This window comes from Rhinichthys klamathensis, unplaced genomic scaffold, assembly GCF_029890125.1.
Source record: "Rhinichthys klamathensis goyatoka isolate OS25496 unplaced genomic scaffold, OSU_Roscu_1.1 h1tg000111l_1, whole genome shotgun sequence".
In the NCBI taxonomy this organism is placed as follows: domain Eukaryota; kingdom Metazoa; phylum Chordata; class Actinopteri; order Cypriniformes; family Leuciscidae; genus Rhinichthys; species Rhinichthys klamathensis.
In genome coordinates, this window is record NW_026606649.1 from 11,196,394 (window position 1) to 11,221,634 (window position 25,241).

A 25,241-nucleotide genomic window follows, 5' to 3' on the forward strand; every position below is an offset into this window, starting at 1 on the left:
CATTGAACCCTGAGGAACCCCGCATGCAATTGATGTGATTACCTTCAAGATAATCTGAAAAATCTTTGTGTGTTGTCCTGCTCTTATCATGTCAACCTTTGAGAGGGTAGATCAGGTCATCTAACTGCAACATATGGACCAGCGTTACGTTCTTGATTAAATGGTACTCCATTTTTATTCCTTGGGTACAAATTCTTGTTTGTATATATATTCATTATTTAAGTGAAAATAGTTGAGAAAGAAAACGCGTGTGTAACAGTATAATGGATCCGTGTGTCAGGTCTTAAAGTGAGAGCAGCCTAATTATGAGATAATATAAAAAATATCTATATGGCAGTTTTTCCCCATGGTATCGACATCAAAATTGTGGCCAGTGAAAATGCTGAGTGGCTAGTAACTTTGGAAAACCACTAGCCACAGTGACTGGTGAGCAAAAAAGTTAATGTCAAGCCCTGTACATGACACATTCATTTAGATAGTTGGTTGATAAATCAGTCACCAGTTTTTGACCCAGTTGGAGGGTTTTAGCTATGGAATCGGCAGGGTAGATTTAGCATCTTGTACTAGGGCTCGGGTCCAGTATGGATCTAATGATGTTATCCGTGAGATCAACTGACTGGTTATCAGGGGGAAAAGAAACCCAAGAGCATTTGACTGAATACTTGGGTTTTTCAAGTTAATGTCAATTGGTTTCACACGTCTAAGATCAAATGTTAAGCTGCTCAGCTGGGCTTGTTAGAACATTGATATTTAGTTATCTAGCAGTGACATTCAACAAAAACGTTTTGGGCCGCATCTTTTATATATCTATTTATATATATCTAATAACTGAATTTAAGTATTTTTTAGTCGCATACACCACAGATTAGCAGGCATCTTTTCAATTAAATCCTGCACCAACTGGACCAAAAAGGCAACTGGTTATCTTCTCTGCTTTTCGCATCTGCTTGCAGCTCATTGTTTTTTGTTGAATTTTTCTCTTGTGTAAAAAAAGGTGTTATGAACTTATATGAAACATATTTGTTACAAAAAGCAACAGATGTGTTTAGCTAGGAGTGGTGGTGTCTTTCTGCTGTAATGCTCTAAATTTTGTTTTCTCCATCTGTTGGGTTTTAAGTTCTTCTTAGTTGAAGATAGAATGATAGCATCAACTCCACTCAACATTTCCAACAGCAGTATGGATGGTCCATATGGTCAGACCACTTACTCCTCAAACAACAAGTTCTACTTGCCAGTAAGTTGCAACAAATCTTATCTCATGCCTCGGTAATTTTCTTCTCAGAAAAAAAACTGTGAACTGAATAACCTTTTATCTACAGTCCCATATGAAAACATATTGTAAATCATTTGCCAAGATGTGGGTTTCAAAATGAGTGTCATGAGAAGCCAATTTGACTCACTATTGCGTCACTATATAATAAGTCACTTTATACTGTGCGTGATTATGTATGGCCACTCTGTAATGATATTTCACAGCTGAAAAATATTACTGGAAAATATAGTTATGCACTGAGAGCTATGCAGTGCTTATATGAAATTAGATCTCTACAGATATCAAGATGCTGGACAAAAGCATCCTCGAGCATTTTCCTAGAATGTTACATTGGTTGGGAAATAAGAATCTTGGTGTATATAGCCTCTTTTTTAGCTTTTCTAAGGATCACCCATTTTATAATATTTCAGGAGACATGTGCTGTTTATAAATATAATTATTTCTGTATTGTGTTCTTCTACAGTGATTTTTTTTAAAGATTTACTCAATTTAATTAATAGTACAATTCCATCAAATTGAATTGAATAATCCTTACATATTTTAATTAAATAATTTAACTTAATCAATGAATCCTTAATCAGATATTATTCAATTCAATTTGATGGAATTATACTATGAATTAAATTGCATAAAAAAAAAAAAAAAAAAAAAAAAAAACGTCATCATTTTTTGGAGTGTATTAAATTCTTAGCATTTAAATATTGAAAGTTCAAAGTTCTCTTTTTTGTGAGACTGAATGGCCCTGATGAATGTACAGGTGTGAATCTAACCGTCTGTCTCTCTGCCCCGGCAGTATTTTATCTACAGCTGCATTCTGGGATTGATCTCATGCTCCGTGTTCCTGAGGATCAACTATGAGCTGAAGATGATAATTATGCTTGCTGCTGTAGTGGGTTATAATATCATCATTCTCCAGACACACGCCTCCATACTGGATGATTACAGCACCGTCCTCTACAGAGCCCAGCGACCTGTACATGACCGGTACTGGATTCCCATATACTCCCATATACAGTGACCCCAAAAAGTTGTCTCAAAAAATCTCTAGCGTCATTTATTTGTAGATTCCACTTGGTTTAATATTTTTGTTATCAAATGCAGTGGCATTTAAGCATTTCAGAAGTGTCTTTTAAAAGGATAGTTCTCTCATCTTTTAAAAATGAAAATGTTGTCATAATGTACTCACCCTTATGACCCTGTATGAACTATGAACAATCCCTTTAAGTGTTCGTTTACTTTTAGGAGGCACTACACACACATGGTATTAAGGAATGAGGAATTGTGCCACATAGATACATATTTTCCAGAAGGTCTCTCAATATCCCCAGGGAATTTGAGTGACAGGTGCTTCTGCTGATATGGCAGGCTTTGTGTGGATTAGTCTTTTTTGGATGACTGAAGGATGAGAAAATATTTTTTAAAAGAAAACCTATTGTATTTCTCTCATGTTTATTGTTCTTTCTTTGTTTCTTTTATTGATCTTTCCTTTTCATGCCTTCATTAGGCATTGAACGTACAACATTGACATTATGAATCTGAATAGTGAACAGTGTTGCTGAGAGAAGTCCGTGTCCTACTCTACACACAATAGTTTAGCCTTTTTTTGTGTCATCTTTGACCTTTAAGTTTTACATTTCTTTTTGTTCCCCCTCAGGCCGGGTGTTCTTAAAGATTTGAAGACCATGGGCTCTGTGTCATTGTTCATTTTCTTCGTCACTTTGCTTGTGCTGGCGAGGCAGGTGAGTCTCTCAATCTGAAATATACAAAAAGATGTGCTTTAACTGCTATCATACTTGCTCTATTTTTTGAGAGAGAGAGAGAGAGAGAGGAGTTCATCTAAAGTAAGATCCACGTATAACAAAATAATTTAAGACTCCCGTTAATTTAAGCACATTTCTGCTTTTTAAGCCTTCAGAATGCTGTGTTCCATAGACTTCCATTGTAAGTGCATCGTTAATGTGTGGTAATGAGCTAAACGTGTAGAGTATGTATCACAGAACTTTCCTTTAATTAATTAAGGTCATTCAATTGTGAAAGATGCCTGAATGTTAATCCAATGACAACAGAGGTTAGCCTTAATCTTGAAACAGTCACTCGTCAGCCTAAAATGTGAATTTTTCTAGTCATATAATAATTAAAGGGTTAGTTCACCCAAAAATGAAAATTATGTCATTAATGACTCATCCTCATGTCGTTCCAAGCCCGTAAGACATCCGTTCATCTTCGGAACACAGTTTAAGATATTTTAGATTTAGTCCGAGAGCTTTCTGTCCCTCCATTGAAAATGTATGTACGGTATAGGCTACTGTCCTTGTCCAGAAAGGAAATAAAGACATCATCAAAGTAGTCCATGTGACACCAGTGGGTTAGTTAGAATGTTTTGAAGCATCGAAAATACATTTTGGTGCAAAAATAACAAAAACTACAACTTTATTCAGCATTGTATTCTCTTCCGGTTCTGTTGTCAATCCGCGTTCACGAGTCCGCAGTGACGCTGCTGACGTGTATCTGGTGTGTCCGTGTATTCTGGTTCAAATAAATTTGGCTGGGCAAAAAAATTCAAGTCTTCCTCTGTGTCGAAATCCTTAGACATGTTTGCAAAGATTGTTTTGTTTACAGCGTGCGTCTCCCTCAGACTGTAAACGAAGCTCGGGCGCACCGGATAACACAGAGCGTCACTGAACGCGGATTGACAACAGAACCGGAAGAGAATACAATGCTGAATAAAGTTGTAGTTGGACCAAAATGTATTTTCGATGCTTCAAAACATTCTAACTAACCCACTGATGTCACATGGACTACTTTGATGATGTCTTTATTTCCTTTCTGGACAAGGACAGTATACCATACATACATTTTCAATGGAGGGACAGAAAGCTCTCGGACTAAATCTAAAATCTCTTAAACTGTGTTCCGAAGATGAACGGAGGTCTTACGGGCTTGGAACGACATGAGGGTGAGTCATTAATGACATCATTTACATTTTTGGGTGAACTAACCCTTTAAGCTCAAAGTATTGTGGCAGTACAAATGTGTTCCCAGTTTCCAAGGCTTCAGTTACTATCAGCTCTCATCAGCCTCTGGCTGTACAATAGCTTCCTGTGAAAAGGATTTTAATAATACCACTATAAGATATACTTTTTTCATAGTACAATCATGAAAGTATTGTATGTTTTTCAGTCTGTATTGAAGACTTTTCACAATCTCCGCAGGTTAGCGGTCGGTCAGACTTCCTTTTTTCAGTGTGTTCTTTTAATTTATCTCTAGGTAGGCTAATAGATGTGTCTGATGAACTCTATATTTGAATTGTGCAGTTAGGCGAATTCAATCAATTCAAGTAATGCTGAGTTCGGCTTGATCAGGTGATAGGTTACTTAGCCGGGGACTGATTTTTCTCCAAAGCAATGGAAAATAAGCAAAAGCAAATATAGACTAGGTGAGAATGACAGTGCATAGGCTACTTAATGCCTTTCAAGGTGCCACTTCCACTGAAATCTTTTCTGTGATGAATGTCTGCTGGAACAGAAGGCTGCAACTCAGAGAAAATTGAAGCAATTTTTCATGATAGCGGCGCTTTGTGCAAGAAAAATCCATAAATATATAAGATGAAATGTTCTTGTGTGCATATGATTATGCTTTCTTTGTCATCTTGAAAGCCAAATACGGTGATCAGATGTGTACCATCTCTTTACCTCTGTGTCCTCTTGTAACAGAATGAATATTACTGTAGGTTAGACTTCCTCTGGAGAAACAAGTTTAAGAAGGAGTGTGAGGAGATTGAGACCATGGAGAACCTGAACCGGGTGCTTTTGGAGAACGTTCTACCTGCCCATGTGGCGGAACATTTCCTGGGCCGTAACTGGAAGAATGAGGTGAGAGGCGTTCAAATGTTTTAGAACACTAGTGGAAAATTGTGAATTTCCCAAATGAATAAACTTTTTTTATTTTTTATTAATTATATTATCAGCATTACAATTTCAGTGAAAAGTTGAATGAAAGTTTTCTAACACTATTTGAGAAATATCTTCTTTTTTTTACAAAGTTCACATTTATATTTCTTCTTCTATTTCTTATATAATATAATATCATATAATGTAATTAATCAAAAATCTTCTGGGCCTGTCTAGTTTATTAGTCATTTTCATCACCAGATATATTTTTTTTGCTGTATTTTTGATAGGACCTCTACCATCAGTCGTACGATCTGGTGTGTGTGATGTTCGCGTCCATCCCAGACTTCAAGGAATTTTACACAGAATCTGACGTTAATAAGGAGGGTTTGGAGTGTCTCAGGCTCCTCAATGAGATTATTGCAGATTTTGATGAGGTACACCCACAGCTACATCCATATTTTGATTTTATTTTTTAGAGAAAATTGAGGTTGAGGTTCATGGGGTCCAATGAGGTTCATTCTCGTGTTAAACAGCACGTTTGAGCTTCATCAAGAACCAATGAGGTTCATTCTCGTGTTACACAGCACGTTTGAGCTTCAGCAAGAACCAATGAGGTTCATTCTCGTGTTACACAGCACGTTTGAGCTTCAGCAAGAACCAATGAGGTTCATTCTCGTGTTACACAGCACGTTTGAGCTTCAGCAAGAACCAATGAGGTTCATTCTCGTGTTACACAGCACGTTTGAGCTTCAGCAAGAACCAATGAGGTTCATTCTCGTGTTACACAGCACGTTTGAGCTTCAGCAAGAGCCAATGAGGTTCATTCTCGTGTTACACAGCACGTTTGAGCTTAATCAAGAACCAATGAGGTTCATTCTCGTGTTACACAGCACGTTTGAGCTTAATCAAGAACCAATGAGGTTCATTCTCGTGTTACACAGCACGTTTGAGCTTCAGCAAGAACCAATGAGGTTCATTCTCGTGTTACACAGCACGTTTGAGCTTCAGCAAGAACCAATGAGGTTCATTCTCGTGTTACACAGCACGTTTGGGCGTCCGAAAGAGGTTTGTTCTTGCAGGTCAAGCAGGTTCGGTTGAGCTTCAGTTTATGTTCGCCGATCAATCTTTATTGATGAATAAAAACCTAAATTCAATCTGTTCATCAAATGAAGCGATCGAGTCTCTTCAGAAAATTTGGACTAAACCGTTGAATTAATATGGATTAGTTTTACGATCTCTTTATGAACTTTTTGAAGTGTCAAAGTTTCAATTGCGTAGCTGTCAATGGAGGGATTTCTCTCAGATTTCATCAAAAAGATCTTCATTTGTGTTCCGAAAGTCTTACAGGTTTGGAAAGACATGAGGGTGAGTGATTTTTGGGTGAACTAACCCTTTAAGAGTGATGTTCGCCAGTACCAAATGCATTAACATCGTCATATCCATTAATACGCTAAAACTATTCCAAGAAATGTCATGAATGAAAAGTATATTTTTCTTCTCCAATTATTTTTCCCCCAAAACTTTGACTCTAAACTTAATGATTTTTTTTTTCTCAACAGTTGCTTTCAAAACCCAAATTTAGTGGAGTGGAGAAGATCAAAACTATTGGCAGCACATACATGGCTGCTACGGGACTGAATGTGACCCCTGGACCAGAGTACGCACAGGTACAATGTTAAGCTCTTCTAAACGAATCTTTTTGTAACGATTACACTGGATTGATTGTGGTGCTAACACGCTTGATTTGTGCTTGAGGTGTGTTGCCTCAGAGTCTCAGGGTGTAGTCAATGCTGAATTTCAAACAAGTGCAATGATAGTTTCCTGTTCTTTTTCTGAAGGAACATGACCGGCAGTACATGCACATTGGAACAATGGTGGAGTTTGCGTTTGCTTTGGTGGGGAAGCTGGATGTCATCAACAAACATTCCTTTAATGACTTTAAACTGCGAGTGGGTAAGCAGGCCGTATCAGCGCTTTCACACCCTTTGGCAGAGTCTCAAAATGTGGTAGACTTCATCACACATTCAGGGCGTTTTAAATGTTTCCGGCCTCTCTCTCTCTCTCTCAAGGAATAAACCACGGTCCAGTGATTGCAGGAGTAATTGGAGCACAGAAACCACAGTACGATATCTGGGGGAACACTGTAAATGTAGCCAGTAGGATGGACAGCACAGGCGTGCTTGGAAAAATACAGGTAGATTCTTGTTCTGACCTACTTTGTATGTCATTTGCATGCCTGGTGAATTATTAATGGTTTTTCAGAGGATCACATCTAGCTTGCTTCCTTCCTCAGGTCACTGAGGAGACAAGTCGGATCTTACAGACGTTGGGTTATATGTGTTCCTGTCGTGGGATCATCAACGTGAAGGGCAAAGGGGATCTTAAAACCTTCTTTGTTCACACTGAGATGACACGATCTTTATCACAAGGGAATGTAATGCCTTGAACCTCAGTCACACACCAGTCAGTCGTTGACTTGGTAACGATTAAAATCATGTACAGTGTAATATAACATTGGCCTATTATAGTGGAGCTCTACAGCATTCTGTTTGCACCACATACACTAGATTATTTGCATTGCTTTATAAGTAATGGATGGCTAAGAGGCTCTGTGTAACCGAGACCTGTATTTGTGTGTTGCTCAATCCATAATTTAAAGCAGCGGACGTTTTTGTAAAATAAAGACAATATAAAGGTGGCCATGTTTTGATGCTATCATTTTGTTATCCATTAAAATTTATATATAACGTCAAAGTGTCTGTCTATGAATTTGTGATAGGTTTCATGGGTACCTCATTACAGATAAATGTGTTAAAATAACAAAAAGAAACGAACAGAAACAAGTCAAAGAAAAAAAAATGGATTATGATGTATTTTGCAAATGAACGAAAAAGAAAAGAATGAAAATTAAGCATTTTAGGACAATTACTACATTTTGCATTGACTTTTTTTTTCATGATAATTACTGTAAACATACCCCCCCCCCCCATTACTATAATGTGTGAAGTGATATTATATTAATAGGCATCATTTTAATATGGAAAATGAAGCATTTTAGGACTTACAGTATGCTTTTTCTGCATTATGAATTTTTATATATATATATGCCAAAATATAATTTCTTAGTTTTTATTCTATTGATTTTTAAGCATGACTTGAGCATGTTTTTGTCAATCTTTTTAATTCACCCAATAACATCAAAAGCATGTTTAATACGTATACTGTATAAATGTTAGTATCAATCTGTTGTGCATGTAGCAGACATACAGTAAATGCACAGACATTTGTTTTGACATTAACTGTAATGTGCGCTCAAAGATGTGACCATGAGTAAGAGACACGTTTAGACGGGTGTCACAGATCCATAGCCTTCCTCCACAGTCCAGGTGATTCCATTCTTGCTGTAGAAATCAGAACGAATGTGAGCAACACGAGCAAAGCTCCCCCCTGAGTCGGACTGTAGTGGAGAATATTGGCCATACTCTGATGACGACAGAACTGGTGCTGGTCTAGATGATTCCTAAAATGGGAGGATGAGATAGAACGTAAAGGGATTAACTCTAGAATGGGTTCCTCTAGTGAGCATTGTTTTTAAAAAAAGAACAACAGACAATGCATGAGCCTTCATGGATGGATCACTGGGAGTTAAGGAGAACACACCTCACTGAAGATGTCCAGGCCTCGGGATTTGGCGTGCTCTCTGTCATCTCGGTGGAGTTTGTTATCATAGCCCTCAGTGCTCTGATGTAAACAGTCATATAGAGACCTCTCTGGGGCCTGTAGTACAGGGAAATTGACTAAATCTGTTTAAGAAAATGTTATTTTGAAAATAAATGTACAGAACCAACTTTGTACAATGATATCAAAAGGTAATACCATGGTACTTTGATCTACCCAACAGCTATTTGAGATTAACTTAAAAATGTATGAATGTCATTGCATTAGATCAGGGGTTTTCAAAGGCAATGGAGTGCTAGAGTGTATATGGAAAAGTCTCAAGAAAAACAGTGTATATAAAAAATAAATAAGACTAAACTAAAATAAACTGAATAAGATAATTAAAATGTATTAAAATAAACTTTAATTGATTTAAAATAAATAAATTATAAATCTAAATAAATTATACATCTACAGGACAGCATAGCAATATAGTGAGTACAAAAAAAAGTAATAATGTAACATAATAGAAACCAAATATTTTACAAATACTATTTTATGCATATTTTTATAGTTTTTTTTTTTTTTTACAGTATACATTTGGTCTTTATACATAAAAAGATATAGCTGCCTTCTAAATTTTAGGATGGCGCCTAAAAGATTGAAAACCTAAAGCCATTGAAAGAATGATCTAGATAAAAATACGTTATTAGTTAAAGTATAGGAAACAGATGCCACCTGATATTTTAGCAGCGCGATATAACTTAGCTGCTACGTGGCAGCGACATTCAAATGGGAACGCCAAAATGAGCACTGCACCTTACCCTGGGGCTGCAGTTGAAATAACGCATTTCTTTGGGCTCTGTCCTTCTGGCTGGTATAAAGCTGAATACAGACAGAGAGGAAAGTGGTTTAGACTTCGCTTCGGATAAAACGTCCATTACACAGTCGCACTTTTATCACTAGAGAGCTGAGGTAACATTTCTACACACAGTGACAACTCGGCGTCTGCGGTTGCTAGGAAACCTCAGGAAAACATCAGGTGTTGGAAGAGATAAAGAAATGGTTATAACCCGAAAAAACGACAAAGAAAGCAATTTGCGACTGGACAAGGAAACAGAACTAGCAATTTTTCAAAACATTTTAAAATGTGCATCATCATTTTTTTAAATTAATTTACTATTTTATTGTTTACTATATTATAAAACATAAATTCAACCGTTTTAAATGTCAATTTATTTTTTCAATTTAAAGTGATTTATTAATTTATTTTATTTACCTACATTTAAAAACATTAAAATATTCCATTTTAAATGTGTCTGTTAATTTGTTCAGTATTAAAAATGACTTATTTATTTCCAATTTATGTGTGATAATTATGTTTGAAAATTATCAAATTTTGCTTATTTTTATTTTTAAAGGGATTGTTCACCCAAAAAAATGAAAATTAACTTCCATAGTATGAAAAAAACAAAAAAAAACATGGAAGTCAATGATACCCATCAACTGTTTCTCAACCAACATGCTTCAAAATATCTTCTTTTGTGTTGAGCAGAAGAAAGAAATTCATACAGGTTTGGAATAACTTGAAGGTGAGTAAATGATGACAGAATTTGAATTTTAACCTTTCAACTTCACATCTCATCTGAAGTCCGAGTTTCCAATTTGTAAAAAATATAATTGCTCTTTGTTATTATATTGTTGTCAGAAAGGTGTCATCCTTAAATATGTTATATTATTGTAAAAAAAATATTTCATCTAGTTTTATTTATTTGTGTGTTTGTAGGGAAACATGTACAGCATGTACAAATTTGTGCTCTCTTGCTAAACTGGAGAAAGACAAAGAGAAAATGAAAAAAAAAAATGGCCAAATGCAGTTTCCAATCACTTCTATCTTTATGGAAAAGTTCCTGTTCTCTTCAGGAGGGGCAGGCCCTCTATAATGTAAAAGTTATACTTGTACTAAAAAATATCTAAGAAGAGAAGTCAAGTATTTCATACTCGTAAAAATCCTAAACAAAGCTATTTTATAACCCACTTTGGATGTGCAATGCTTAACTAATCTATAGTATAAATTAAAATGTATAGATGTTAAGCAATTATATTTTATACATGCATAATCTAGGATTTAAATAAATTTTCCACTTGACCAGATATGTCACAAAATGACATCTTAACACATTTTTGAATGATTGTTCTCTTATTAATCCTGTCAAACCCTAAATTATTCTGATAATAATATTTTTAATAATATTACAAATATTGTTTTTTATTATGAAGTGAAAGGATAAGGTAAGATGTTTTATGTAGAAACATTAAAGAATAGAAAACAAGACTTTTTTCCGCTGTGAGCAATGACCATAGACAGGCAATGACAAGAGTTCAGCTTCAGTCTCACGCGCATTCGAAAAGCGTCACTCAGGAATGTGATCGACGACGTCATAAAGAAGTAGAACGTTAAGCTAATTTAACTTAACAGTGTCACCCGTGTGAAACCACATACCGTCAGTCTTCTCATTGTTTATTCTGCAGTTCATATGATAAAGAGTTACCCAAGTGGACAACTGTTATCATGGCACTGAAGAGAAAACATAGTTCCCTCGCTCAGGTGTACGACTCCCATGAGAGTACATCCTCGACATCCAGCACCGACGCGGCTGAAAACCATCAACCCGTTAGTGTTTTTGAGGAAAATGAGATGCCGATGAGAAAGAGGAATAGGATGGGAAGTTTTGTGAAGCTGCCGTCTCTTCATTATCGTGACTGGAGCGGCAGCTCAGACCAGACTACTGCACCGATAAATGAGAGAAGTGCTGAGGGTAAATCAAATGACCATTACAAATCCATCCACACCACCATACATTATATCAAAATTAAACTGAAGTTTGATCAAGCCAATGATCAGATTTTTTAATTCCAAGACATGTCTTAAATATTTAAACAAGATTTGTACAAAAAACTATATACAATTGGGGGGGGGGGGGGGGGGGGGGTATTTTAACAAAATAATCACCATAATGGGTATGCAGTGTGTAATTATTTTTTATTTGAAACATGCTTTTGTTTGATATTCCCTGCTTTAGATCAAAATTCTCTACAGGACAGTGCCTGTGCTCTAGAGGATCATGGTCTTCAGGAACCTCTATCCAGTGGTCTTGAAGTCGTTCCTCCTGCAGATCAGCAGGTTCAAACCCCTCCAGCTCCAGTCCACCACAGTCCAGCACCAGGTCACAGAGTGGACGTGACAACTGAGGGTGAGTTTACTGCCATATCTAAAACATTACTCTCACTGCTGTCCATGCTTGACATTTCATGTCAACTATAACGATTCATCTTTTAACAGACGACATTCTGAGCCGGTTTGAAATCGGCAAAATGCTTGGTGAGGGAGGATTCGGCTCTGTTTATGAAGGGAAACGCTTGGAGGATGGCCTTGAGGTATAGTCATTTTCTTACATTTAGCACATTTTTTTGTCTCACTATATCCATTTCAAGTCCTTTTATTGTATATTATGTTCACTATGTAGTGCAATTGACATGTTGTAAATGTAATTGTAATGGGCTAAATGTTTTGTTTTGCTGATCAGGTGGCTGTGAAATTTGTCAAAAAGTCAGAGAGCATGGAATACATCAACATTGTAAGTTAGAACATGAAAACATAACATTCTTCCAAAACTGGACAAAAATTCTTATTCTAAAATATTATAAAAATCCTCCAACTAACAATGATCTTTCTTCCAGCCTGGTCATCCTGCACCCCTCCCATTAGAGGTCGGCCTGTTAACCCTTGTTAATAGGGGCCCCAAAGTTCAAGAGATCATTGAGCTGCTGGACTGGCAGGACCAGCCTGACCAATATATCATGGTCTTGGAGCGTCCCTCACACTGCAAAGATGTGTTTGATTTTTTGGATCATCACGAAGGCATCCTCAATGAGGAAACGGCACGGTTTATAATGGCGCAGGCAACAATGGCCGCTCACATGTGCTGTCGCCGTGGAGTTTTCCACAGTGACATTAAGGCGGAGAACCTGCTGATCAACTCAGAAACCCTTGAGGTCAAATTGATTGACTTCGGGTGCGGGGATTTCCTCCAAGAGTCCGCCTATGACATCTTCTGTGGTATGTATTATGAATCAAGGTTTGAAAAGAGTTTTATTTTTTAAATTTAGACGAATATGTTCTCACTAAATATGTCGCCTCACGCCTGGTTTGGCCATGGATTGATCTCACTTTTAACGCTCCACAATTGTGAACAAAAACAACTAAATTATTCATTTACTCTAATGGATACAGAAGGTGGTGATACATGGGGCAACTTTTTCTAGCAATGTTGCCAGGCAATTATGTTGCAGAGCGATGTTGCTTTGGCGCTTTCCCATTGAGAATGGGCAACAAATTTCTATCTGGATACTTTATATCGGTCGTGGGCCCTGTGTCTCACCTGGTTCCCCGTTGACGGCAATTGCCCAGCAACATTGCTCAAAAAGTTGCCCCGTGTATCATCACCTAGAGAAAACATGCTATGGGATTTCAAGCTTACCCTTCAGACAAATCTCTTTCTTTCTAGGCACAGATGAGTACTGCCCACCTGAGTTCTACACAGAGGGCAAGTACCACGGTAAACCAGCTACTGTGTGGTCTCTGGGAGTGCTCTTATTCCTATTGGTGTGTGGACGCTTTCCAGAACCCAAAGACCTGGAGATGATTTATGATGACATCTGGTCTGAGCCTGGCTTGTCAAACGGTAAAATGGCATTCATCACAAAAAAGATTATCAATTGTAATTCTAAATCACTAAAATAGAACAAATGAAACAAAGAGGTAAAAGTAACACCAAAACCAGAAAGCTTTATAAAAGATGGCTGTTTGAATTATGCAGGGATTCTTCCTGGTTTTTTGACCGTACAGTATAGCGTAGTCTAATCTTACAGCTTAATAGAAAGTAAAGTTTAAGGTAATAATCTGACTCTCTTCCATCGTTCTGCACAGAATGCTGCCACCTGATTCGATCCCTCCTGCAGGAAAACCCAAGCCGGCGGATTGGTTTGGGGAAAATCATTTTCCATAAATGGTTTAAGGTATTGACCCTAATAAGCTACAAATGAATTTGGATATACAGGTGAAACTCGAAAAATTAGAGTATCGTGCAAAAGTTCATTTATTTCAGTAATTAAACTTAAAAGGTGAAACTAATATATTATAGAGACTCATTACATGCAAAGTGAGACATTTCAAGCCATTATTTGTTATAATTGTGATGATTATGGCTTACAGCTATGAAAACCTTTTCACAATATTCTAATTGAATTTGGGGTTTTCATAAGATGTAAGCCATAATCATCAAAATTATAACAAATAAAGGCTTGAAATGTCTCACTTTGCATGTAATGAGTCTCTATAATATATTAGTTTCACCTTTTAAGTTGAATTACAGAAATAAATGAACTTTTGCACAATATTCTAATTTTTCGAGTTTCACCTGTATATTAATATTTGGAAGACACCTTTTTGTGCATTTGTTTGATATGTTCTTAGTTTATTGTGATATAGGAGAAATCAAGGTCAAATCTCTTTTATGTGTAATGTATGTATATCATCAGCCTGCTAGTGAGTGAAGTGATAGTCAGGAGAGACAGAAGAGGAAGAGTAGTTCTGGAGAGCAGCTCCCTCTTCACTGGAGCAGCAGCTCAGGTCAGGGTCAGAAAGTGGAGGATCAGACCACTGCACCTACTAGTGAGAGACACGCTGAGGGTAAATCCAATGAGTAGTTGAGAATGTGTAAATGTTATCATGTCTAAAACTATTTATTAGAGCTCTGTACATCATAAAGTCTACATCATTTTCAGAAAGATTAATGGAAACCAGGTGTCATTCATTACAATATGTTAAAAATCCACACCGTCACACATTTGATTTGATCAAAAATCAGTTGAAGTTAGATTAAGGTCATGATCAGATTTTTATTCCAGGGCATGTCATATATCTTTAAACACAGATGAAACCAAGCGGACATCTTTTATCATTGGCCGAAAGAGAAAACGAAGTTCTCGCAGTGCTCAGGTGTACGACTCCCATGAGAGCACATCCTCAACATCCAGCACCGATGTGGCTGAAACCCATCAGCATTTTAGTGTTGGTGAGGAAAATGAGATGCCAATGAGAAAGAGGAAGAGGACGGATAGTTTTGAGAAGCTACCGTCTCTTCACCTTCTGTGACCGGAGCGGCAGCTCAGACCAAGATACATGAGGGACATGCTGAGGGTAAATCAAATGACCATTTAAAAATGTGTAACTGTTTTCTGTTTACTAGAGCTCTGTACATCATGAAGTCTGCATAATGTTCAGGTATATATACACGTTTCCATTAATGGTAACTTAATTCGGAGAATTTTTGTGCCATTAATTACCATATGTTACAAATTCACACCATCACACATTATATCAAAATACATCATTTTTAACATTCATAATACATTTTTTTTAAAGGACATGTCTTAAATATTTAAACGGATGAAACATTGAAGAACTTTTATTTTTTTAAGAATTCATGTAGTAACTGAAGAATCACCATAATATGACTACCGGTATGCAGTGTTTTAATTATTCGTTTGAAACATGCTTTTGTTTGATATTCCCTGCTTTAGATCAAAATTCTCTACGGGACAGTGCCTGTGCTAGAGGATCATGGTCTTCAGGAAACTCTATCCAGTGGTCTTGAAGTCGTTCCTCCTGCAGATCAGCAGGTTCAAACCCCTGCAGCTCCAGTCCACCACAGTCCAGCACCAGGTCACAGAGTGGACGTGACAACTGAGGGTGAGTTTACTGCCATATCTCAATTACTCTCACTGCTGTCCATGCTTGACATTTCATGTCAACTATAACGATTCATCTTTTAACAGACGACATTCTGAACCGGTTTGAAATCGGCAAAATGCTTGAGGAAGGATACGGCTCTGTTTATGGCGGGAAACGCTTGGAGGATGGCCTTGAGGTATAGTCATTTTCTTACAAATGATCTTTCTTCCAGCCTGGTCATCCTGCACCCCTCCCATTAGAGGTCGGCCTGTTAACCCTTGTTAATAGGGGCCCCAAAGTTCAAGAGATCATTGAGCTGCTGGACTGGCAGGACCAGCCTGACCAATATATCATGGTCTTGGAGCGTCCCTCACACTGCAAAGATGTGTTTGATTTTTTGGATCATCACGAAGGCATCCTCAATGAGGAAACGGCACGGTTTATAATTGCGCAGGCAACAATGGCCGCTCACATGTGCTGTCGCCGTGGAGTTTTCCACAGTGACATTAAGGCGGAGAACCTGCTGATCAACTCAGAAACCCTTGAGGTCAAACTGATTGACTTCAGGTGTGGGATTTCCTGCAAGAATCTGGCTATGAAAGATGTTGTGGTATGTATTATGAATCAAACCTGTAGTTTGGGACTTAAGTTCTAGTGACAAGTTAAATTGGTATGATATCTCACTTTTGAGGCAGCATTTTTTTTTTTTTTACATTAAATAACTAGATATTTTTACTGAGAAAACATGCTATGGGATTTCAGACATCAGACAAATCTCTTTCTAGGCACAGATGAGTACTGCCCACCTGAGTTCTACACAGAGGGCAAGTACCATGGTAAACCAGCTACTGTGTGGTCTCTGGGAGTGCCTGGTCTGACATCTGGTCTGAGCCTGGCTGGTCAAACGGTAAGATGGCATTTATCACAAAAAGATGATCAATTGTAATTTAAATCATGCAAAGAAATTAGAAAAAAAGTAACATCCGAGCCAAGTGGCTTAAAAAAAAAAAAAAGATAACGTGGATAATACAGGAATTCTTCCTGATTTTTTGACCATGCAGCATAGAATAGTCAAATCTTACAGCTTAATACAAAGACAGCAGGTGTGAAGTCTGTCCAAGGTAATAATCTCTTTTCCATTGTTCTGCACAGAATGCTGCCACCTGATTCGATCCCTCCTGCAGAAAAACCCAAGACAACGGATTGATTTGAGGAAAATCCTTCTACATGAATGGTTTAAGGTACTGAGCCTAAGATTAGCTACAAATGTTTGTGAGCATAGTCACTATTCATTTGAAATATTTTTAAATGTTTTCTTCAAATTGTAATGTTTTTTTTGTTTCAGGTCACTAAATAAGACATGAAGAGGAATATGTAAATGGTGCAAACTACCGCCACAGTTCTAAAGTTCCTTGAATCAGCTTAGCATCTAGTGGCCTGACACAAGTGACCATCCCTCCATGTCTTGGGGCAGTAATATTAGGATCTGGTGATATTACTTGCCTAGAAACAGTACAAAACTTCCCTGTCACAGCAGACTGTATGGCAGAGCTGCATGTCATGGTCAGAATTCCTCCCAGAAGTTCCTGTGAAAGCTGCTCCTGCCATGGCCCTCTCCAAAGGATCTTGCACTGGATGTCACAGAAGTTCCAGTCTTTGGCCGCTTCCTCCCTCTGCTTAGCATCTAGCAGGCTGATATGTGTGGTCCCACAATGCTTTAGCAACTTTGTAGCCCTGGTAGCGTCTGGCTCCATGTTTTGAGACAGTAATATTTGCATCTAGCAGTATTTGGTGACCACATGTAAATGCAATGTAGATACAATGATATTACAAATCTGTTATTTGTTACCGATCAAATAGTTTTGACTGAGGACAAAGGAAAATTTCATAACTTTTTATATTTTTTTTTTAACCTTTGTTCTGAATTGTTTGTTTGCTATTTGTACAAAAAACAAAATTATCAGTGTATAATGGCTGTTGTTCCATTATTGTTCAATAAATAATTTTATATAAATTATTGGTGTACGTACCTGATCTTGAGAAATGGTCTGTGTGTTAGTGGTGGAGATATTTCAGCGGCTTCATTGCAGGTTACGTTGACTTGACCTAGAGAATGATAGACGCAGGTAATAATCACATGCTCTCTCTCTCTCTCTCTCATTTAATACACTAATTATTTTATTGAAGCAGCCCAAGCTGTCATTGCTACTAGTTCCAACGTGATGTTTGTTTCACTTGGATGTATGTTACAATAGGGAAAAAAAGACTATCGCAACTTCTGTTTCATGCCGACTTCTCTCAAGTAGTGAGAGAAGCCCGTTACTGATATGTATGGTAAGCCATTTTAGCTTAAATTGTACCCAGCGTTACTCGTCATAATTGCATTTTTACTAGTAAGAATTGAATTCGAGAGCTCTACAATTCAATTCTTCCTAGTAGCAATTACAATTAAAGAGCTCTAATTCAATTATTACTAGTAAAAATTACAATTAGAGAGCTCTACAAATGAATTTTTACTAGTCATATGTCTCCATTGACTTATAGATCATCACATATAAACCATCATTCTAACTGAAACCACTTTACTTGCATCTATTTCTTCACCCACAAGTAATCAGAAGCTCAATGTCTGTTTCTCAGGAAAGTTACTAGACTATAATTGTTACTGATTTCTAATGCTAGTTAACTAACGTTATAACAGTACTTACTAGAGTATAGAAACAGCCTAACTATATCTTTTAAACATTTATTGATATTTGTTGACATATTTATTTATCTAAAATGAAACGGGTAACTTACATTAAGGACAGGAACATAACGTTTAAAGGTCCCCTGACATGGGGTTATTTTATTATTTTATAATGTTTCCTGGGTTGCCCTTGCAATGTTAGTATGTTTTTTAGATCAAAAATAGTCATAATTTAGAAATAAAAGGCATTTTTCCTAGCCTGATTTTAGCCTCTGATTTGAACGCTCTGTTTGAAGGGGCGTGTCTGCTGTGGGATTCAGTGTAACCAGCCACTGCTGTGATTGGCTGACATGCTTGCATATGAAATAGCTACATATTACATGTGAAACTCTCTCGAATACTTTTACTACAGCTAATTATACGTTTTTACTATTACAGCTATCGAGATTAACGAATCGTGAGAAGTTTTTAAAGTAAGATCTATTCTCATCACATAAAATGTTGCCGTGATGAGCATTGAGCAAGCAGATGACAGTCTGTTGATCGCGAGAATGAAGTTCTTCTCATTGCAACCCAGTTTCTGCTCTCTCTAATGCAAACACTATGATGTACATACAGTAAGAGCTTCGTTGTGCAGTGTAACGTGCGTCCTTGATTTCATAACGAGTTGTCCAGATAAACCATAGACAGTATAAGAAATGGACAGAGCTATCTCATTGGAACTCAGTTGAGACAGTTGAAGCCCATTTTTAGCGATTTTTGAGCACTTCCGTTTCTGACGCGCAGACTCAAACCGACTCAAACTAAGCTTGATGACGTCAGCAACCTGTCTGACAGACGTAAATATTCTAGTGACTGTGCCAAGAGGAATCTGAATCATTCCCTTCCGAAACTTGCAGAGCCGGAGATCGTGAGTATTAGCTGTCCATGAGCTCGCAGCAGGAGCAACTTTACAACTCTCTATGGGCTTCTTCCTTGACTTTATGCCTCCACGTCCCCTCGATTGTGCGTGAGTTTCTACTTCTGTCTATACGGTAATTTTCTCTAGTGTGCGACAGAGAGTCGCGTGCTATGACGCAATCGTTTGCCTATTTTTTTAAAAACGGCTTCTACAGGGCCATAACGTAAGATACAAAGTAATGGAGCCTTTTATACATTGTCGTGTTTCTTTAGAAATAAATAATGGACAAATGGAGTCTTTAAACGCCTCAGATGTAAAGTTATTCGCTGTCAAAGTGACGCCAAAATGAATGGGAGTCAATGGAAATGCTAACGCAAGTGAAGTTCTGCTACAAGATGGCGGCACCCGGCCGGCTTCAACTTCCGGTCGATGGATTACCCCCTTGAGATAAACTCGTGCTGTGTGGACAGATTGTTCTTTGATCACTTTCTGTATAATTTGTTCACAATTTAAATAAGATTTTTTCATCCTACTAAAAGAAACGATGTGAAGTTGATATTTTAGTCACTGGCTTGACTTATGCATAAACAGTATTGAACGATTTTGAGAGAAAGATTACCTGTCTGAACTTGAACAATTAGGCTACACATCAGAAATTGTTGCTTGGTAGCTCGATCGATTTATTTTCAGTCGTTCATCGAGGCCAGCTCTGTATTGGCCCAAGTTGAGGAAACAGTCGTCGGTGAAATGTTTCGACCATACAAAACTTTGGGAAGTTGTGTCGGCACATTTCCAGCGAAAATAAAATTAACCCATTGTTTCTTCAGAGGCTCAGATGAAGGAACTAAAAATACTTTTGTGTTCATTTGTACATCCGAACACTGATCAACTGCCTTACTGCCATGCTTCGCTCATTTGCAAGCCATGATATCTCTCGAGGAAAAACTCAAATCGCGTTCGTACTTCCTAGCTCATTTTTTCATGGGCGAGCCAAATTCTCGAGAAGGGTCTGGCTGCAGACTTGCACGCTCAGACTTGCACGCTCAGACACGAGCGCTTCCGCTGCAAGTGACGTCACTTGCAGTCGACACCTGCTCTCCGCTACCGGCTGTGGCGTCACTTGCAATCCCTTGTTCTCCGTGTTATTTCACAGAGTCGATTGATGCCAGATTTGAAGATAGCCAGCAAGTGGTGTTTGGATCAATCTAGTGCACTGCATGGTTCTGTTCATTTGCCCAAAGTAGTGTGTATGGAGGAACAAGACGTTGCGGAAGCCATTGAGAGATTAGAGAAGGCTGAGTTTCCACAGGACAGAATCGATGCTCTGGAACCCTTTTGCTTCATCTTTACTGTAATGAATGACATGCAAATGTTTCTTGAACATGTAATCGATGTCATGAAATTAAAGGTAAACTGTCGAACTACACTAGAGCAAAGTGAATAATGTGCTAATGTGTTTTTATATATGTTGTATATTGTCTATTTGTACCTTGTATTTGTCTGTTTTGCACATTAACTGTGTACTGTAAATTGACATTTACAATAAAAAGAAAAAAAAAATGCATCATCTTGATGTTTTTCATCTACAAACTGTTCCCCCAAAGTTGGGAGCATGAAATTGTCCAAAATGTCTTGAAAATAATTAAAAATAATTAAATATATAATAATAGTAAAAAAAATAATTTCTTTCTTTCTCATAACTGAGTTTTGATTTCTAAGTGATCAATTTATGTACAAGTGTTTTCCCACATGGTTATTGGCTGTAGGTCATCAGTAAATGTGGTAATTTGGTAATGTGGCATTTAAATTCCAGTGTTTCCCAGATGAAACACAAGAGCTGTTAGTTTTGAATGATGTGTGTAATGTAGAGAAATGTGTTTAGAGTTTTGCAAATAGTTTGTTTTTCAAATCCAAACTGAGTGCAAGCAAATAATGTCCTTGTATTTTTGCAGGCTTGGTCTAAAGATTGGGTACATGAGTGAATGGTTTCACTGAGTGAGCCTCAAATTCCACTTGTAGTGTTTTAGCAATTTGAAAAAAACTGTCAACAAAATGACAAATGACACCTTAACACGACCAAAATGAGCGTGTCTACGCGTTCAAAAGAAACACGTAAAAAAATGCCGCGGACAAACACTGCGTGTTGACGCGGTCAAATTTCACGCGTTTCTTTTATCGCGTTCCGTAGAGAGCAGGCGTCGATTGCAAGTGACGTCACTTGCAGCGGAAGCGCTCGTGTCTGAGAGTGCAAGTGACGTCACTTGCAGAGGAAGCGCTCGTGTCTGAGCGTGCAAGTCCGAGAGTGCAAGTGACGTCACTTGTCTGCAGCCAGACGCTATTGAAATTCTCTGGGCGGGCAACGCAGAGAAAGGGGAGGTTAACTTACCTTTCCTCCGTTTGACATCATACTGAGGAGATTCAGCCCGTCTGAGCTTTAATTTTCTCAAAGGCAGAGAAAGATAGCCAAAGCTCGGTTTACACCGATTGAAATTTCTAGCCACTGGTGGACCATATACAGGCTAGGGATGTTAATAAATCTCAGAAAGTGACAATTTCATGTCAGGGCTTTAACGTCAAGTTAGACTGTTAGACTGAAAATATTTTCTTACCTGATATAGCCAGTATTTTTACAGACCACGTAACGTTACGACCCCTTCCTCTGTTCACATTCCAGCTTTTGTTCTTCATTGACATATCACAACTCAAATTTGCTCAAAATAAAAGTTTAACAAGCAGATAATAATGTCAAATAATCCGTTTCCGGCGGGTAATAATTAATGCAAGCAGCAGCTGCTCACACACCGACTCAAACAGTAACGGACGTATTTTCAAACATAAAATAGGCGCGCATATCGTCATTGGCCAGTTTCCTGGAAGACAGAAAGATTAACCAATCATGATCAAAGTACAACTGTGAAACAACCAATAACAATACTTTCAGCGTGGTAACGTAGCGAAATTACAGTGTATTTAGTTTTATTTGCAGTCTGTATTATTTAATGAATTGGTCAAATTGTGTTTTAATAACAGTCTATGAATAAAAATGTAATAATGCATGGTAAACTGTTAGGCAAGCACACAGTATTGAAAATCCACACAAAATCACGTAAAGTAAAACGTTTCTGCTGCACTGCTCTCTTGAGTTTGAAATTATTGGAGAGTTGTCAATAATGATAATAATTATATTTTAACATATCCATTAAAGGCTGTATTATGATCAGAATAGCATTATATGCTAATAACGATCATAATAATACTTTAAAAGGCAGATATGTTGTATGTTGTTGAAAACATTACGTTGTTTCAAAGTACAGATCTTGTAAAAATTTAAGCGTTGATTTAGAAGTGTTTTTGTTAACCTTTTTCAACCATTTAGCATTAAACATTATATCAACAACCATATTATTTCAACCATATTTCAATGTTGAAGGTCGGTCATGTGCTGGCTGGGTAGACCTTATTCCGAGCATCGCCATGACAGATATGAAAGCGAGGCTGTGTCAGACTTACCGTGTTTTAAATGGCAGCATCTGCTGGAAAAAGCTATATAGATCCTCTAGATCACTTATCATTTTCCACAGCTCATGTTGTCTGGAGTTTTATGTCTTGGAAAGATATTTTTGCAGTGTTTCGTCAGAAGAATAATCCAAAACCTTGAATAAAACCTTGAACCATCAAAGATGGTGCTGCTGTGAAGGCCTATTTATAAACATTTAAAAACCCTCTGTGGTACAATCAAGTTTTTAATGTTGTTTATATGTCTGTGTGGTGTTTTTTATATGCTTTGAAACAAACCATTTCGATTTGCATAGTCACAAGTCAACACCATTGCTGAGCATTTTCTTCTTAAAAAACTAACTCTCAAAAAGGCGGTTTGAAATGTTCCTGACGTCACAGACTACCTTGTAACCAATCAGGGGTGCGTTTCCCGAAAGCATCGTTAGCCAACCATGGTCGCAAGTTGGTCGCAAATCCCAACGACCGGTAACGACGGAACTTGCGACCATAGTTGGCTAACGATGCTTTCGGGAAACGCACCCCAGGTCAACGTGTGATCGCCAAAGAGTGGGTGAGTGAGTGGAGGCGTACTAATTTGCATATCCATAGAACCACGTCTATTAAATGAAGCAAGGGAGTTACATTCAAGCTATTTTAAGGCATAAAGACATTTTTTCAAGGAAAAAAACTTTTTAATGTCATTTTGGTGATCAAGGATGACTACTACAGGTTGACTTTAATCAGCAGTTCTCCCATACAGTAAAAATGTCGAAATCTCAACATTTCTCCATTAAAAGTATACCATAAAATAGTCGAAAACAAACAAGTAACATAACCCAGAGTTTTTCAAACTGACCCTTCTAGGAGTCCACAAGGGAGCACTAGGGGTCCGTAGAAAAGTTCAGAGAAAAACAGTGTAAATAATAATAATAATTAATATAATATATTTGATTAAAATAAAAAGTGATTAAATAAAAATATATAATGTAAAAATATAAATACATAAATAGGCCTATATCTTTTATATTATAGTAGGCTAAGTAAAAAAAATGTAAAGTAAATAAACTATGTATTATGGTTTTACAAGGTACACAACGCCAGCCTCATTAACTTGTTGCAATACCAAGATGAAATATCTGTATAACCAGACATGATTACAAACTATGATTATTATATTTTTTTAGAGTAGTACAGTAGAGTATGGTGACATTAGCATTAGTATTCAAGATCATATGTCTAGCTCAATGACAGCTCAGTCATGCAACATTTCTTCTTGAACCATGATGCAAAGTTCTTCAGAGACTTTGTGATTTATTTCGAGGCTGAAACACAATGAATTGATGGGAGAAGGCTTGCTGCACAGAAAAGATCTCCAGAGCCACTGGGAACTATAACTGTTGTTTTATCTGGTCCTGGAACTGAGGGACCCCATGTGGAGAGACATGCAAAGACACAGCACCCTTACTAAAGACAGAAAGGCACAGGTTCCGTGCAGAAAGGACCAGCCCCAGTGATTAGTGTATAGTTATTGTAATTACTGTAATGTAATATGAATGTGTATGATTTTCATTTGCACATCACAGTCATTCTGAAGTAGACTGCTTGCTTTAATTTTTTTTTTTAAACAGTTGCTTTAATTGCAAATAGAAGCTCAGTTTTTTATCTTTACATAAAAAGCCTAAATTAATTAACTATTTTAAGATAGTAAATTCAGCATCCAAGCATTTTAGAGTGTATATGCAACAAAATGTGAACATAATATTTTATAAGAATGGAATTAGATTTGAAGTATTTTTCTTTCACAATAGACTTTATGCACAGCTTCACTTCCTGAACTTCAGCCAGCCCTTTGTTTCCTGTCTGTCATTATTGGACAAACTGATTAGTCCAGGTGTGCCTGATTATTGTTACTGAGGCCAGGCACACCTGAATTAATCAGTTTGTCCAATAATGACAGACAGGAAACAAAGGGCTGGCTGAAGTTCAGGAAGTAGTGAAGCTGTGCATAAAGCCAATTATCTAAAAATTCCTGTGTTGTGTAACCCCTCCACCTACTGGACAAACGTAGATTCGTAGACATGCAGAAAATTCAACGTACCAAAATAAAAGTCCCTCATAAAAAGTCTCTCCGCTCTCTTAAAACGAATGATTGTATTAATCTATTTATTCTAATTATATCATATTGTTTAAAATAAAATTATAAAACTAATAATAATAGCTCATCCCATCAAAACGGGGAAAGTTTTCATTATTGTTGTCCTATCAGGAAATAATATGCATGACCTGTAGAGAGCGCTCTTCGAGTACAATCGTGGCATTTTTAAACACCTGTTATAATCAGAATTTGTCACGAACACAGAGCCTTCAGTAATTAATATAATAAAATATGATAGTATAGTAATACAATTTACAAATACAAAAATGTACTTTTTATTGTTCAGGGAGAGGCGCAATTTACTGTCAATCAGCTCAGCTGTATGTGTGTGCCTTTGTAAAAATGTAGGCTACCATGGTAACCCTGGTTTACGCCCTAG

The 25,241-nt window shown here is 37.3% G+C and overlaps 4 protein-coding genes across 5 annotated transcripts in view; 3 read left to right on the plus strand and 1 right to left on the minus strand.

The window, feature by feature from the left end:
- Positions 1-7,920, plus strand: part of adcy2b (adenylate cyclase 2b (brain)) — a 71,010-nt gene extending 63,090 nt beyond the window's left edge. For both annotated transcript variants that reach the window (XM_056254461.1, XM_056254462.1), the window contains exons 17-25: positions 1,118-1,234; positions 2,067-2,257; positions 2,928-3,012; positions 4,987-5,145; positions 5,454-5,600; positions 6,726-6,833; positions 7,005-7,119; positions 7,236-7,360; positions 7,460-7,920. In XM_056254461.1, the coding sequence (XP_056110436.1) occupies positions 1,118-1,234; positions 2,067-2,257; positions 2,928-3,012; positions 4,987-5,145; positions 5,454-5,600; positions 6,726-6,833; positions 7,005-7,119; positions 7,236-7,360; positions 7,460-7,612 (1,200 nt within the window). In that variant the 3' untranslated portion in view covers positions 7,613-7,920. The remainder of the gene's footprint in view (positions 1-1,117; positions 1,235-2,066; positions 2,258-2,927; positions 3,013-4,986; positions 5,146-5,453; positions 5,601-6,725; positions 6,834-7,004; positions 7,120-7,235; positions 7,361-7,459) is intronic.
- Positions 7,921-8,430: 510 nt separating this feature from the next.
- cfap90 (cilia and flagella associated protein 90) lies at positions 8,431-9,824 on the minus strand. Its single transcript, XM_056254463.1, has 3 exons — positions 9,648-9,824; positions 8,827-8,943; positions 8,431-8,686 (listed from the first exon to the last, which is right to left on the minus strand). Exons 1-3 carry the CDS (start codon positions 9,762-9,764, stop codon positions 8,510-8,512), a joined length of 411 nt encoding a protein of 136 aa, XP_056110438.1. The 5' UTR covers positions 9,765-9,824; the 3' UTR covers positions 8,431-8,509.
- A 1,688-nt stretch (positions 9,825-11,512) lies between these two features.
- On the plus strand, positions 11,513-15,013 carry LOC130087759 (serine/threonine-protein kinase pim-2-like). The gene is made up of 8 exons (XM_056254242.1): positions 11,513-11,642; positions 11,907-12,077; positions 12,167-12,261; positions 12,411-12,461; positions 12,565-12,943; positions 13,392-13,568; positions 13,814-13,902; positions 14,820-15,013. The coding sequence occupies exons 1-8, from the start codon at positions 11,522-11,524 to the stop codon at positions 14,982-14,984; spliced, it is 1,248 nt and encodes a 415-aa protein (XP_056110217.1). The 5' UTR covers positions 11,513-11,521; the 3' UTR covers positions 14,985-15,013.
- Positions 15,014-15,839: 826 nt separating this feature from the next.
- Positions 15,840-17,307, plus strand: LOC130087778 (serine/threonine-protein kinase pim-3-like; the record flags this gene model as incomplete). Its single annotated transcript, XM_056254255.1, has 3 exons — positions 15,840-16,223; positions 16,389-16,526; positions 17,242-17,307. Coding segments are annotated over 3 exons (588 nt in total), but the record flags the coding sequence as incomplete, so codon positions are not given.
- Positions 17,308-25,241: the final 7,934 nt, after the last annotated feature.

Coding starts and splice junctions, on each gene's coding strand:
- cfap90 (XM_056254463.1), bottom strand. CDS start 9,764: ATGGACGTTTTATCCGAAGCGAAGTCTAAACCACTTTCCTCTCTGTCT. Junction 8,944..9,647: donor ATTTCAACTGCAGCCCCAGG/GTAAGGTGCAGT, acceptor CCTGTACTACAG/GCCCCAGAGAGGTCTCTATA. Junction 8,687..8,826: donor GCCTGGACATCTTCAGTGAG/GTGTGTTCTCCT, acceptor CTCCCATTTTAG/GAATCATCTAGACCAGCACC.
- LOC130087759 (XM_056254242.1), top strand. CDS start 11,522: ATGCCGATGAGAAAGAGGAATAGGATGGGAAGTTTTGTGAAGCTGCCG. Junction 11,643..11,906: donor AAATGAGAGAAGTGCTGAGG/GTAAATCAAATG, acceptor TCCCTGCTTTAG/ATCAAAATTCTCTACAGGAC. Junction 12,078..12,166: donor AGTGGACGTGACAACTGAGG/GTGAGTTTACTG, acceptor ATCTTTTAACAG/ACGACATTCTGAGCCGGTTT.